The sequence below is a fragment of the Heloderma suspectum genome, chromosome 1 (assembly GCF_057233095.1).
Source record: "Heloderma suspectum isolate Gila_16-S chromosome 1, 16-S_ref, whole genome shotgun sequence".
Taxonomy (NCBI): Eukaryota; Metazoa; Chordata; class Lepidosauria; order Squamata; family Helodermatidae; genus Heloderma; species Heloderma suspectum.
The window spans coordinates 258,713,897-258,727,261 of record NC_139458.1 but is presented as its reverse complement, the minus strand read 5'-3'; the positions used below and the strand labels follow the sequence as shown (position 1 = coordinate 258,727,261).

Below are 13,365 nucleotides of genomic sequence, written 5' to 3'. Positions count from 1 at the left end.
CCCTCGAAGCTGGGGCTACAGAGCAGCCTTCGCCCAAGCCGGTGCCCGCGGCTTGAATCCTAGAATCCCCCAGAATCCCCCCGGCAGGCGGCGACAGCCCGCGAAACCGGAGAGAACGGGGCTTCTGTGCCAACGTTAAAAATGGCCCCCGTGGCGTCCTTTCCCACGAGAAAGAGGGCTGACCGCTCTGGCCCAGGGTAGTACCATAGAGGAGGGCGCGGCAGTGATCAGTAATACTACATAGACAGACGGCAGGGCCGCTCTAGCTCCGCGGGTGAAGCCCTGGCGGACGAGGGTCTTCCGCTTCTCCACTCCTCCACCCTCGTGTCGAAGTAGTGGAGGCCGCCTTGCTACGGTGGCCGCCACCGATCAGTTTAAGCCCCTCTCTGCGGGATGCTGGAGGGAGTCTCCGCGACGCGAAGGCGGAAGAGGAGGGCTGGGACGGCCGGACGGACAGGCGGAAAGAGGTGGCGGGGCCGCCTGGGCGCCGTGGAGGCACATCCTGGCTTTCGGCTGCTGGCAACGCGGGGGATCTGCCTCTCTCTCTCTCTCTCTCTCGCTTTCCTTTGTCGCCGAAACCTCCCGGGTAGCAGAGCCGAGAAGGCAGGCGGGGCCGGTCTGGACCAGACCTAGGGAAGGGCCATCCAGGTCAGCATCCCGTGTCCAGCAGTGGCCGACCAGATATTTCAGGGACGGAAGCCCCCAACAGGGCGCGGAGGCAAGTGACAGCTGCTCTCTCCCGTCGTTTGTGGCCCCCCGCTGCATCCAGACGTGTCCTGCCCCTAGAAATAAAGAGCTTGATTAGGTATCGCAGTTTACAGCTGTTCGGTGACCTCTCGCCACCCATGAAATCCGTCCAAGCCCATTTTAACGCCGCCGAAGTCTCTGGTTGTTGCTGCATTTTGTGGCAGCCAATTCAATAAGGTGCCCCCTTCCCTTGCTGGGTGCCCCCCCCCCCAGAGGTGTTGTAGCACAAATCCCATCAGATCAATGTTGCAGGGATGGTGGGAGTTGTAGTCAAACATATCTGGAGGGTGCCAGGTCGGGGGAAGGCTGCTGTAAGTTCGTTGTGTGAGTTTATGATATATAGCACACGTGCTTTCTTTTTTTCAGCCCTGGGATGCTTCCAGGCAGGGGCTGCTAGTGCTGCCAGTCAGATGGCATCGTGCAGCTATTCTGTCTTTTCCTTCTTAACAAAAAGAACACGGAAGAAGCAGTGGGAAAACACAGTCAGGTTATGAGTTGAAGACGATGACATCCAGAATCCCTCTGAAAGTCTGTGATTGAATCAGGGTGATGGTGCAATAAAAGCCTTGTCTGGAAGCACCCATGAATCTACCTAGCCATCAATTTTCATTGGGTGACAGCTCCCAACCCAGTACTAATCTTGGAGAAAAGGACAATGCTTCTTCCCCCCCCCTGCTTTCTCCACACCAATCATAACTTTTATAAGCCTCCTCATAATCCCCGCCACCAGCAACCAACCAAAAAAACTCCAAACACTTTTCCGCATAGGAAGGTACTTTCCGTGCAGCCTCCCCAGGGACAAATGAACAGAGCTTGCCTCAGTTAGTTTACTGCCAACCCCCTTCATAGGTATGTCAAGTCCACAAAATCAAGTGATCCAGCTTTTCCTATTTCAAGCTGCAGGTAAGGAGCTGGTATGCTGTTCTTCTACCAAAACTAAAATAAAAACACTTCCTTGCAAATAAAGAGCCAGCAGGTTAGAGAGAAAAGATCTAACCTAGTCTTCTCCTTGGGATGCTGCTTTTTCTACCAGCATGGAACTTTTTGAAGGAGCAATATTTAATACCTACCTGCACCTGAAGTCATACAGTCTAGGTAACGCATTACCACTTAATTATGCAGCATGTATAGATTGGGCCACAATTAGAGCTGTGCTTGTCTCATTAGCTAAGTCAAAGATGCTCCTGCCCCTTGTACCCCATTAACTTCCATACGCTGAGTTGATACTGGCTGCCTTCACGTATAATGGGGGGGGGGGCTTGTGGCCCTCCAGATGTTTCACCTGACAACTCCCATCAGCCCTAACCAGCATGGCCAGTGGTGAGGGATGATAGAAGTTGTAGGCCAAAACATCTGGAGGACCACAGGTGCTGACCCCTGTAAAATTTACAAATAATTAAATACAATTATAGTTTAACAGCATTCAGTGTCACTTTACAGTCAAGCCCATTCCCAGTGAATTGCATGGATTTGACTTGTGTTTAAGTATATATTTCCCTGTTCTTCTTGTTGTTAGGTAGGTTTCCTCTCTGTTTTGCAGAGGGTAGGGAACAGAAGCTGGAATATAATAATCTCCCCAAGGCTCTCTGCCAGGCTGGGATAACAAAACCAGGTTGAATAGTGCAATCCTAGATGTGCCTGTTCAGAAGTAAGTCACACTGAATTCAGTGGAACTTACTTTTGGGTAAATAGGCTTACTTACCTGGGAGCAAATCCCACTGAACTTAGGACTTCTGGGCTACTGATCATAGGGTTGTTTGAATTCTGAAAACTTGATCAGGTGTAATAACTACTCAGTTATTAGTGTGTGAGATCCTGTATTAAAACTGAACTGAATGAGAAGGGTAATTTTATACAAGTTGATGGAAGTTCTCTAATGTACTTTCTTCTGTTTGATAGGATGGAGAAAGAGAAAATCTTAATGAAATCTAACATTGCTGCTTCTAACCTCTTGAGAACGTTACATTCTCTCTATCGGTTTGGTCACTTCTGCGATGTGACAATACACACAGACCAGCTTGGAATCCAGGAGGAGTTTTCTGTTCACAAAGCTGTATTAGCGGCTTCCAGCAATTACTTTAAAAGCCTGTTCCTCAGCGATGAGATGCTGAATGCCCAGAATTGCAAGGTGACCCTCCAGGACATTCACGCTGAAGAATTTGTCTCCTTCCTAAAGTTTGTCTACACAACCGAAGTAGAAATTGAAGTGGACAGGCTGCACCGGATAAAAGAGGTCGCTGAAAGACTTGAATGCAAGGATCTGCTTGAGGTTTTTGAAGAAATGAAGGCAGATTTGAGTGTTCATTTGAAAAACCATAAAAGTGGCGGGTCTCTCTGGAGTCAAACGGAACAAGTAGAAAACAAAGAACAGAGTGACCTGTCCCAAATCTTGGCAACACCAATGAAGAGGAACCTCTGGGACAGAAAGAAGCATAGAAAACTGTCAGCTAGTTATGATGTTATTGAAGGTAAACCTGGACGTCCTAACAAACGTAGGGTTGCTCGTGCTAAGTCCAAAGATGAGAAAGCAACATCAACTGGACATAACAAAGTAGACGTGTATGACATTCACATCACAGACAGTCCCAGCCAGGAGGAAAATAAGACCAGCCATCCTTCACTAAATCAGGTGGACTCAAAGGAAACCTGCATTATTATAAGCAAGATATTCCCTGGCCAAAAGGAGGATGAAAATAATTTGGTTCTTGGTGAAACAAAACTCAGAAAATCCCCCCGTAGCATCTCAAAAGTCTTGCCACGAACGTATGCCTGTGACAAGTGCAATCATTCTTTCCATTTTGCCAAGCAGTACCAGTCACACATGCAGTTGGAGCATGACACAAATCTGGTCATCAAATACAGCTGCAACGTGTGTGACCAGCTTTTTTCCAGTTGTCAAAATCTCCGACAACATAGGCTCGCCGTTCACAACAATGAGCAGTGCTTCCCCTGCGTATTGTGTGACAAAAAGTTCAAGCGCCAGAAGGATCTCAACGATCATATCCGGAGGGTGCACAAAAAGAAACAGAATCCTCAAAGGTGTCCCTACTGTGACAAGGTGATCAGCTCCAAATGTGGCCTGACTGTTCACATTCGAACACACACAGGCGAGAAACCTTATAAATGTGCGTGCTGCCCGGCACGTTTTGCTCAGAGGTCTGCCTTTAATACTCATGTAAGGTAAAGACTTTCTTTGTGCATTTCAGAGTATTGGGAGAAAAAATCCTCATCTCTTTAACGCTAGAAATTTTATCCAGACAACAGAAGCTAGTATAAGTTTGCTTGCCAGCATTAAACTGCAATGCTAGATTCACTTACTTGAAAGTAAATCCCATTGTACTTACTTCTGAGTAGACATGCATACAATTGCACTGTTTGTGGATATTGATTGTATGTGTGTATCAGTCAGCCTTTTGTGGTGTTAAGCAAATATTTTCAAAATTACATTAGGTTTTCCTGTGAGTATAACGTATTTACCGCATGATTTGCAGGTCAGATTCATGCAGCTTATAAGCAGCACAGTGCTTGTTCTTATATAACTGGGTTTCTTTGCTCTGTTTCCAGTCTGGGCAACTTGTGGCCCAGCAAACAAAACACAATCTTAGAGCCACAGCATGGCCCGACAAAGACGCCATACTATCTCAACCAGCTCTTACAAACTGCCAGGGAATTTCTGTATTCTCTGGGTTGCTAGGAGTGAGCTACATAGGGCAGGGGTGCAGAACCTCACCCCTGGGGACCAAATCTGGCCCTCTGGGAGTCCCCAGATTGCTGAACCCCTTTCCCTTGGCCTCGCCCCTTTCCCCTGGCCATAGATCCAGCTTCTGTGCTGTTTTTCCCCATTCTAAAAGGTTGAAATGATTGTCTTTCCTGACAGTAAGAGCTTTAAGCTAAAATATGTTGGGATTTTGGCCCCGTCTGCAACTGGAATGTGCCCCCCCACGAACTTCTCCAAAATGGAATTCAGCCCTCGGGCTAAAATAGATTCAGTACCCCTGCAGCAGGGCTTTCTACTGCTGCTGATCGGGGCAAGATCCTGAAATCATAGTTCAGACTTTCAGTTAGTCCCAAGAATGTCATTACTTCAAGTTAGATTTTATTTTATTTATTTTCAGCATTCCTATCCTGCCTGTCTATACAATTATATAGATAAAAATTACAATTAAAAACCTCCAAGGAGGCAAACAGGTATCACGTTTTAAAACAATATATCAAAAATCATCTGTTTAAAAAAACAAAATTAAAACAACAAATTAGGGTCAGTATAAAAACAGCAGTCAAAAACCTTCTTTTAAAAGGCCAGGCTTGAAAATTTTGTGCTGGAAATCTTAGGTGCTCACTGAAAGGGAAGCAGTGGTAGGACCAGGTGAACTTCTACAGCACTAACCTGTGCATGTCTGCTCAAGAGTAAGTCCCATTACCAGTAGGGCTTACTCCTAGGCAAGTGGGTATAGAATTTCAGCCTTAGATGCTTTTCAGTGGAGTGACCTTAGAATATGGCTTTAGGTGAATTTGTAGATTATTTGCGTATGTGATACCTTGCTGATTTATGTACACCATTATGTTTTTCCCAACAGAAAAATACATGAATCCCAGCAAGACAGGAAAGTCATGCCTGGTTACTGGATGATAGTCCCACCAGCAGAAGGAGCAGGTATTATAGATGGTGAAATTGACATGAATAACAAAACATGTCATGAGTTATCAGATACCAACTTGCCAAGAGAACTTGTGGGTGAAAAAACTCGGGAGCTTGAGAGAGAATCCAGAAGTTCTCTTACAATGGAAGCAGAGTCTGACCAAAAAGAGGGAAGGCAGGGGCAATGTGATATTAGAAGAGGGGAAGCTGATGAACACTGGACTGTGGTCGGCGAAGACAGCACTAAAGGAGAAACAGACAATGGCGCTGAAGTGGATGGCAGTGAGGATGATGATGTGCCGTCTTTGGATGACGATGACTCAAAGAATCAAGATGCAGAATTGGATGTAGACTTTGAAGTAAGGAAAGCAAACAAAAACGAGGCAACTGAAAAATCTGCCTATGTTATAACCTGTCCGAAATGTGCGGAGAAGTTCATATCGCGGAAAAAATACGTCGACCACTGCAAAGATGTCCATCACTCTTTGCCTGGTAAAGTGTATCAGTGTGATGTTTGTAGCAAATCCTTTGCCAGTTACAACAGCTGGAAAGAGCACCGTGCGTGTGTCCACACAGAAGACAGGCAGTTTGCCTGCACCCTCTGTAATGCCACCTTCAAAAGAAAAAGGGACGTGAGGACGCACTGCGTACGGAAGCACGAAGGGCGAGTGAAACGCCCCCTCTGTTCTGTCTGTGGAAAGATCTTAAGTTCTAGAACAGCACTCGTCTTTCATATGAGGACCCATACAGGGGAGAAGCCGTACCAGTGTGGCGTTTGCTGCTCACGATTCGCTCAGCCATCGCAGCTCAAGATTCACACAAGGTCAGCCTGTACAGTCTCTTTTCCTCCCCTCTTTCATGACTTCTGCATGCATTATCTATTACAGGCTTTCCCAACCTGGGGCCCTCCAGATGTGTTGGACTGCAACTCCCATAATTCCCGGCCAGGGTGGCCAGTGACCATGCTGACTGGGAATTTTGGGTGTTGCAGTCCAACACATCTGGAGGGCCCCAGGTTGGGGAAGACATTGGGTTCTTCTGTGTGGTTCAAAATATGTGCTGGCCGTGCATATTGAGTAGCCAAATGGCAAAACGAAGATCCAGTGTGTGGGGGCAATTTACTTTTTTCCCTTTGGGTGTGTAGCCATCAACCCTCAGTAGTCTTTGGAGGTGGTGGTGGAGAATATAAATAAGGTTCAGTTATATTATTTATTATTAAGACTTGTAAAGTGCCCAACATTTTCTAAGCACTGTGGCAAACCATTTGCAGTACTGAGTAAATAGGAAATTTCACAGTGGATTGTGATCTTAAATTGCTTTCTCGGTATCTTCATATTCCTCGGAATGCAGGTCCCATACAGGCGAGAAGCCATATATCTGTGAGGATTGTGGGGCATGTTTTGCGGACAAAGGCAAACTTAATGGTCACAAGAGGACACATACAGGTAGGAATTTAAAGCCATTCCCTGAATGTGGTAGGGGGCAATGCATATTGATGCCCCAGTCTTCTGACTACTTTCTGTGAGTTACACAAGCATAAATTTCTCCTCCCCACACATAAATTTCTAGACTGGATGACCATCTGTAAAAAGCTTCTGTGGCATATTAACACAGGAAAAAGCTGTGTAGCTATTCCAAAAAGAGGGTTATATACCCCAGGAGAAGGAAGAGATCAAATCTATTAGGGAAAAGCTGGAGTGTGGAGAAAAGACCTCCTAAATTCCCTTTGGAAATCTCTTATGGGTGACTGTCAACATGGGTGGCCAGCAACAGAAATGGTTTGTTCCTTTCCTTCACAGGAGAGCGTCTCTTCAAATGTGATGTGTGTGGAAAACATTTTGCTACCAATGAATACTTAAAATGCCACAAACGCTGCCACATGGGAGCCAAGCCATACAAGTGCGATGTATGTGGGAAAACCTTTGGACTGAGAGCCTCATTAGCCCAACACAGTAACGTTCACGCAGGTAATATATGCTCTTTCGGGGTTGGGGTGGAGGGTGGAGGAGATAGATGTGCAAAAACAAGCTTCTATGCCTTCCCCAAGCTCTTGTCCTCCAGTTGTTTTGGACTGCAATTTCCAGCATTCCTGACTATTGGCCATAGTCGCTGGGGCTGATGGGAGTTGAAATCCAAAACAAATCCAAAATCTAGAGATCAACATCTTGGGGAAGGCTGTGTCAGCCATTTCCATCAAAACTGTCCACTAACACATCCTTCCCCAACCTGGGGGCCTCCAAATGGTTAGGACTTCAACTCCCATCAGCCCCAGCAACTATGGCCAATGGTCAGGGATGATAAAGTTGTAGTCCAAGATCTGTAGTGCGCACTGAATTATGAAACTGTGTCACCTACACATTCCCCTTTTGTTGAAAGCATGGAGGATGGTGACACAAGATGGGGCCTTCTCTGTGGCAGCTCTGAGGTCGTGGAACTCTCTCTTCCCAGGAAGGTTGATCTTGCCTATAAACTCATAAATAAGGGGCACCATGTAGAACTGCTTTGACGTCAGAGGGCATTTGCAATTCAAGTAGTTCACGTTTAACTGCTGTTTCTGTAGACTCGTTTCTTCTTTGTTTTGTTTTAGAATTTGTTGTGTTTCTGGTATCATATTTATAATCCATTTAGTCAATCCATTTTGAGTCAGAATGCAGAATAGAAATATCTTTTTAAAAAATTATGCAGGGATTTTGAAAATGCCCTCCAACACTTGTGAGATTTTTTTTTTCTTTCCAGAGACTCCTCCCTATTTCTGTGAGCAGTGTGGAAAGACATTTACTCAGCAAGGAGCCCTTAGGCGTCACCAGCGTATCCACACCGGCGAAAAGCCATACAAATGTCGAGCTTGTGAGAGAACCTTCACAGACATGTCTACCTTGAGGAGGCATGTCCTGGTATGTTCTCTGGTTTCTGCTATCCATTTTAACAAGACATTTCATCCATTTTGTTTGCCAAAATGCTTTCTTGATGTCCTGGGTGTTAAAACATTATTTAAGGGTGCAATCCTATGCATGTTTAGACAGAAAAAAGTCCTACAACTCCCAGCATTCCCCAGCCAGCTATGCTATGTAGCTATGCTGGCTGGGGAATGGTGAGAGTTGTAGGACTTTTTTTTCTGTCTAAACATGCACAGGGTTGCGTCCTAACATACCTTAGAGCAGGCATGGGGAACCTAATGAAAGTCCACAAGAGGGCCCCATCTGGTCCATCAGCTTCCCTGCCTTATCTCCAATCACTGATTGGGGAAAAAAGTTTCCCAGCCCACACTGCATTTAGGCTTTTAAAAAAACCATTGGTGCCAGTGGAAGTTTTTTTCAGCATCGGGGGGGGGGGCGGATTTTCAGGAGGCCTGACTGCAGTGGGAGAAGAGCAGTGTGTATGCATGTGTGTGAATGGAGTCCAGACAATCCCACTGTGGGCCATATGCCAGCAGTGGGATGTGCCACCCCTCCACCCCCAACTGCAGGCATGTAGCTCCTGATGTGCTTGCCTGAAACCAATTCAGCCCTTGGGCCAAAAAAGGTTCCCCCACCTTACAGCACCCAACTAGCAAATAGCATTGCTGTCCCCCTCCTCTTACCCTGTCACCACTGGCAATGGGGCACAGCTGCTGTGGTATGAAGGAGAAAACGAAAAGCACTGCTACAGCGGCAAAGAGAATTAAGATTGCGCCAGTGACAACTACCGCCATGTGCAGGGCTTACAGAGCTCTGGAAAAGAGAGGACCCAGTGTAGTGTTCCAAAGGCCACTGGGATTGCTGAGGAACCTTTGGGTTGGATCTGGAGGAAGTTAGTAAAGCTTCAAGCCCATTGTAGTCAATAGAACTTTAAGTTAGTTGTGACTGATGCAAGTTCCATTTATTTCAGTGGGAGTAAAGCATGACTGACTTCCTTTGGATGCCTCTACACTGCCACCCCCCCCCCCCCATATTGGCACAACAGTGTTCCCAGGTTTTGGGATTGTAGGAGTATTCCAGCAAATAGGCCAAAACTTTATGGGGAGGGTAATATGCTTGTCTCGCTTCAACTAAGCACAGAATGTTGGATCATGTTCCTGAATCTTAAAAACACATGCAATTGGTTAGTCAGATAACAAACTGGTGGTGATCTCATCTGTGAAAGCTTTTGACAACTATAATTCCAAATAATGTTTTGTTTTAGAATGTTTCTATGTTTGGTATAATCACATCAGAACTTGAATTTAAAAAGTAATTTTATTTTCTCCCCTTCTGTAGGTCCATGACCGGAATGCTCATTGGAGGAGTTTCTTAATAGATCTTACTATCAAAAAGGATCATAACTGGTCCAAAATACAGACTTTATCTAATATCTGTATGGGAGAGGACTCTACACCAGTTTGGCCAGGTGTTCAAAGTAAACTTTATAAACCAGAAAGCATGAGTGTAAAAAAAGTGGAACACATATCATGTAATAATGTGAGAGATCCTGACCATTCACTTATGTACTTATAACTATAAACATTCAAGGAACAACATGGGCGTAAGCATTTCTCATACCTTCAATCTGTCCCAGAACTTCCTCCATCTGCCCACAAGTTCTACAGATGAGCCATGCTAGCAGTTCAGCATCACCAGATGGGAGACATGGCCACTGGGCAGCTCAGAGGTGCGTGTGGAATTACTTGGAAATGAAGCATTTCTTTTCAGCTTAGATGCTGGCTTCACTAAGAGCTTTTGGGGAGTCAGATGATCATCGGAGCTCAAAAGTCATAACTGGCTTTAACAGTAGTACAAGAGCATCTCTGTAAGCTTTAAAAATCTAAAACCTTTTGGGGACTGTGTTCTTGGAATTCTGTCAAGGGAGGTGTGGGTAGTGTTTAAATCCAGTAAAGAGAGATGTCAGTGCTCAAGCCTGTACGTGGGCACCAGAGCGAAGCATTGCTGCTCTGTGGGAACAGGCTGCACATGCTCAGTGCTGAGGGAAAGGTGCTGTGTATGATCAGATGCCTTCCATTGTAACCATTGCCGGAGGGGTAGTGGAGTTAAGTCTGTTGCAGCAAAAACAACAAAGTGTTGTGGCACCCTAAAGACTAGCTTTTGTTATAGCATAAGCTTTCATGGACTGCATTCCACTTCATCAGATACACAGAGTGTTTTCCTGAGGTAAAGGTAAATTATACACATGGCTGGAGGTGGAGAGGGATTGTAAGCAGTGAGGTCAGAGGGAAATTAAATGCAGGCGGTGCAGTGATAATCATGTTACTCACAGTGGCCATTCACGAAACAGTTTTTTTTTTCTGATAACACAAACATCCTGGCTTTGGGTAAGGCAAGTAATACAGGTAGTGTGATTTTAAAAAACATCCCAATTCAAGCTGCACAAGATAGAATTAAATATCTTGATGAATTCTAACTCCGCTGTCTCTCCCCTTGAAGTTTCTTTGCTCCAGAATGACCCGTTAAGAACAGTGACAGAACGTCCTGAGAGGCTGAAGTGTTCTCACATGAATATTCCCACTTCTGATGTCAGATTTGTGTCCATTTTTCTTTTGCATAGAGACCAGCCTATTTGCCCTATGTAGAATGGAGAGGAGCATTGATGGCACGTAATGGCATTGGAAGATGAGCAGGCCAGGTGAACAAGCCAGATGTTGTGGGTGACATGATTGGGTCCTGTAAGAGTGTGGCCAGGTTTGTAGTATGGCACTCATGAGTCCAGCACCGTTGCTGGAGGCACGAGGGGTGTTGGTGGTGTAGTGCACCTTTTATCAGCTTAAGCTGATATACCAGCTACAACCCTATCTGGACAGAGATAACCTAGCTACAGTTATCCACACCCTGATAACCTCTCATTTAGATTACTGCAGTGCGTTACTTCCCTTTGCAAACACTCCAGAAACTTCAGCTGATCTAAAATAGGGCAGCAAGATTAACAGGTTGATATAATCATATTACACCAGTGCTTTGTGATCGGGACTGGCTTCCAGTCAGTTTCTGCACCTCGTTCAACATGCTGGTATTAAACGTTAAAGTGCTAAAGAGCTTGGGGCCAGGTTACCTGAAGGACCAGTTCCTCTTGTATATACCTTAAGATTTCCATGAGATGACCTTTTCAGGAAGATGGCTCCCAGGGAGAATGCCTTTTTGGTGGTGGCATCTTGATTATGCCCTCCCCTGAAAGGCTCACTTGGCATTTACATTAGGATCTTTCAGGGGGTAGGTGAAGTCCTTTTTATTTTCCCAAGCCTTTTAATTTATGTTGGAATTAATAGTTCCCCTCATTTGGTTTTAGTGCTCTTTTTATATGATTTTGATGATGCTCTGTGTTGGTTTTATGCTGATTTCTGTATTGGTTTATTCAACCCATATCTAATTTTGGTTTATTTGATTGTATTTGGTATTTTGCTCATTTTAAAACTTTGTGAACTGCCCAGAGGTCTTTGTTAATTAGGTGACATAGAAATTTCATACACATACTAAACAAAATACTTTTTTTTTTTAAATGTCCCATGTAAAGGCTTCCTGCTTCTTATTTGGAGGGATGTTCCACATTGCAGAATTTTGGGAATGAGATGAACACATCTGAAATCTTTGCTCAGGTTTGTGTATTTGCTGTTTTAACTATGTGACAACAAAATTGCAGACCTGTTTCCCTGCTGAGATCTGAATCTGGGATTTCCAGTGTACATGGTGCTTACAGAGGACAAGAGGACGTGCTCCTAGCTTACAATCTAAAATTTGACACAGTGGAAGAGAAGGGGGAGGGAAGTAAAAAGTAAAGGACTGCTTTCACCAGTATGATCTTGCCCATACTCTTAGAGCAGAGCCTCTGACAGTGACCATATGCCAGCCAGTTAGAACAGCTAGATTGGAAAGTACAAGGAGCAGGGCTTTCTCTTTGGTGGCCCTTCAGTTGTGGAACTCTCTTCTTGCTGCTTTGAGCCTTACACCTTCAGTGCAGGCCTTTAAGAAAGAACTAAAAACTTGTTAGAACTGGCCTTTCCTGAGTAGGTAGCTAATACTTCTATTCTGCTCTCAACAACCTCAAACTTGGCTTAATTTCCTCAATTTGCATAATGTGGTTTTTGTATATTTATATGTGCTTATGTCTAACCCCTGTTATTGTTTATCTTGGTTTGTGAGCGTATATTTTTGAAACATGGGATATAAATATTGAATAAACAAACAAGGCCCTGTTAAACGTGGAAGCAACACCATTATTTCACTTACACACGCTTAAGACTTCAATCCCATACCCACTTACTTGAACTTAATGGGATGTCTGAGTAGACATGTACAGGATTGCACTGTAAATTATAATACAGCATGGCAACCAGGTATTGTGCCAAAGAAAAGGAGAATTTTGAAGAGGACTTTGAAGAAATGGATGACAAAGAGCTAGTGCTGGATCCAGGAGCAGACAGGAAGCCAGTGCAGGGATTTAAGAAGGGGCATCATATGATCAGAGCAAGAAGAGTTCCTTGGAAGAAAGGTGCAATATAAATATTAATAAATAAAATGGGTACTGCTTTCATGCCATTCTTTTGGGCTTCCATAGGCACCTGATTGCCTATCATGGGAAACAGAACGTGGGACTAAATGGACCTTTGGCCTGGCCCAGCAGGCTTTTCTCTTAACATTTATTTATTTACAACATTTGTATACTGCTCACATCTAAACAGATTCCAGATTGGTGAACAACGAGATAAAATGAACAAAAGATAAAAAGAATGAAATATTGTATTAAAATTATTGTGTTTAAAAAAAAAAAAAACCAGAGTGCCAATAAAACTGAGACTAGTTAACCAAGGAAGGCTTCCTGGAAAAGAGCTGTTTTCAGGAGGCACCAAAAACAACCCAGTGCTAGCACCTGCCTGACCTCCAGAGGCAGGAACTTCCATAGGAAGGGAGCCACCACACTGAAGGCGCTTCTCTGGAAGGACTCCAGTCAGGCTGTAGGTCCACGTGGAACCACAAGGAGCGTGCCCTTTGATAACCTCAGTGACTGGGCAGGTTGGT

At 44.7% G+C, this 13,365-nt stretch overlaps 1 protein-coding gene across 8 annotated transcripts; it reads left to right on the top strand.

Moving 5' to 3' along the window:
• Positions 1-207: 207 nt before the first annotated feature.
• On the top strand, positions 208-13,123 carry LOC146359002 (uncharacterized). Of its 8 annotated transcripts, XR_014786452.1 has the most exons (9): positions 428-718; positions 2,647-3,927; positions 5,325-6,209; positions 6,737-6,831; positions 7,186-7,353; positions 8,123-8,280; positions 9,622-10,012; positions 10,904-10,981; positions 11,864-12,545. XR_014786452.1 is itself a non-coding variant. In XM_084825355.1 (7 exons), exons 2-7 carry the CDS (start codon positions 2,648-2,650, stop codon positions 9,856-9,858), a joined length of 2,823 nt encoding a protein of 940 aa, XP_084681481.1. In that variant the 5' UTR covers positions 208-718; position 2,647; the 3' UTR covers positions 9,859-13,123. The 8 variants fall into 8 exon arrangements, 5 of the variants coding, with proteins under 5 accessions (XP_084681481.1, XP_084681510.1, XP_084681490.1 ...); XR_014786443.1 differs by lacking the exon at positions 428-718 and having other exon boundaries at positions 2,534-3,927; XM_084825355.1 differs by having other exon boundaries at positions 208-718; positions 9,622-13,123.
• The last annotated feature ends 242 nt before the right edge of the window (positions 13,124-13,365 follow it).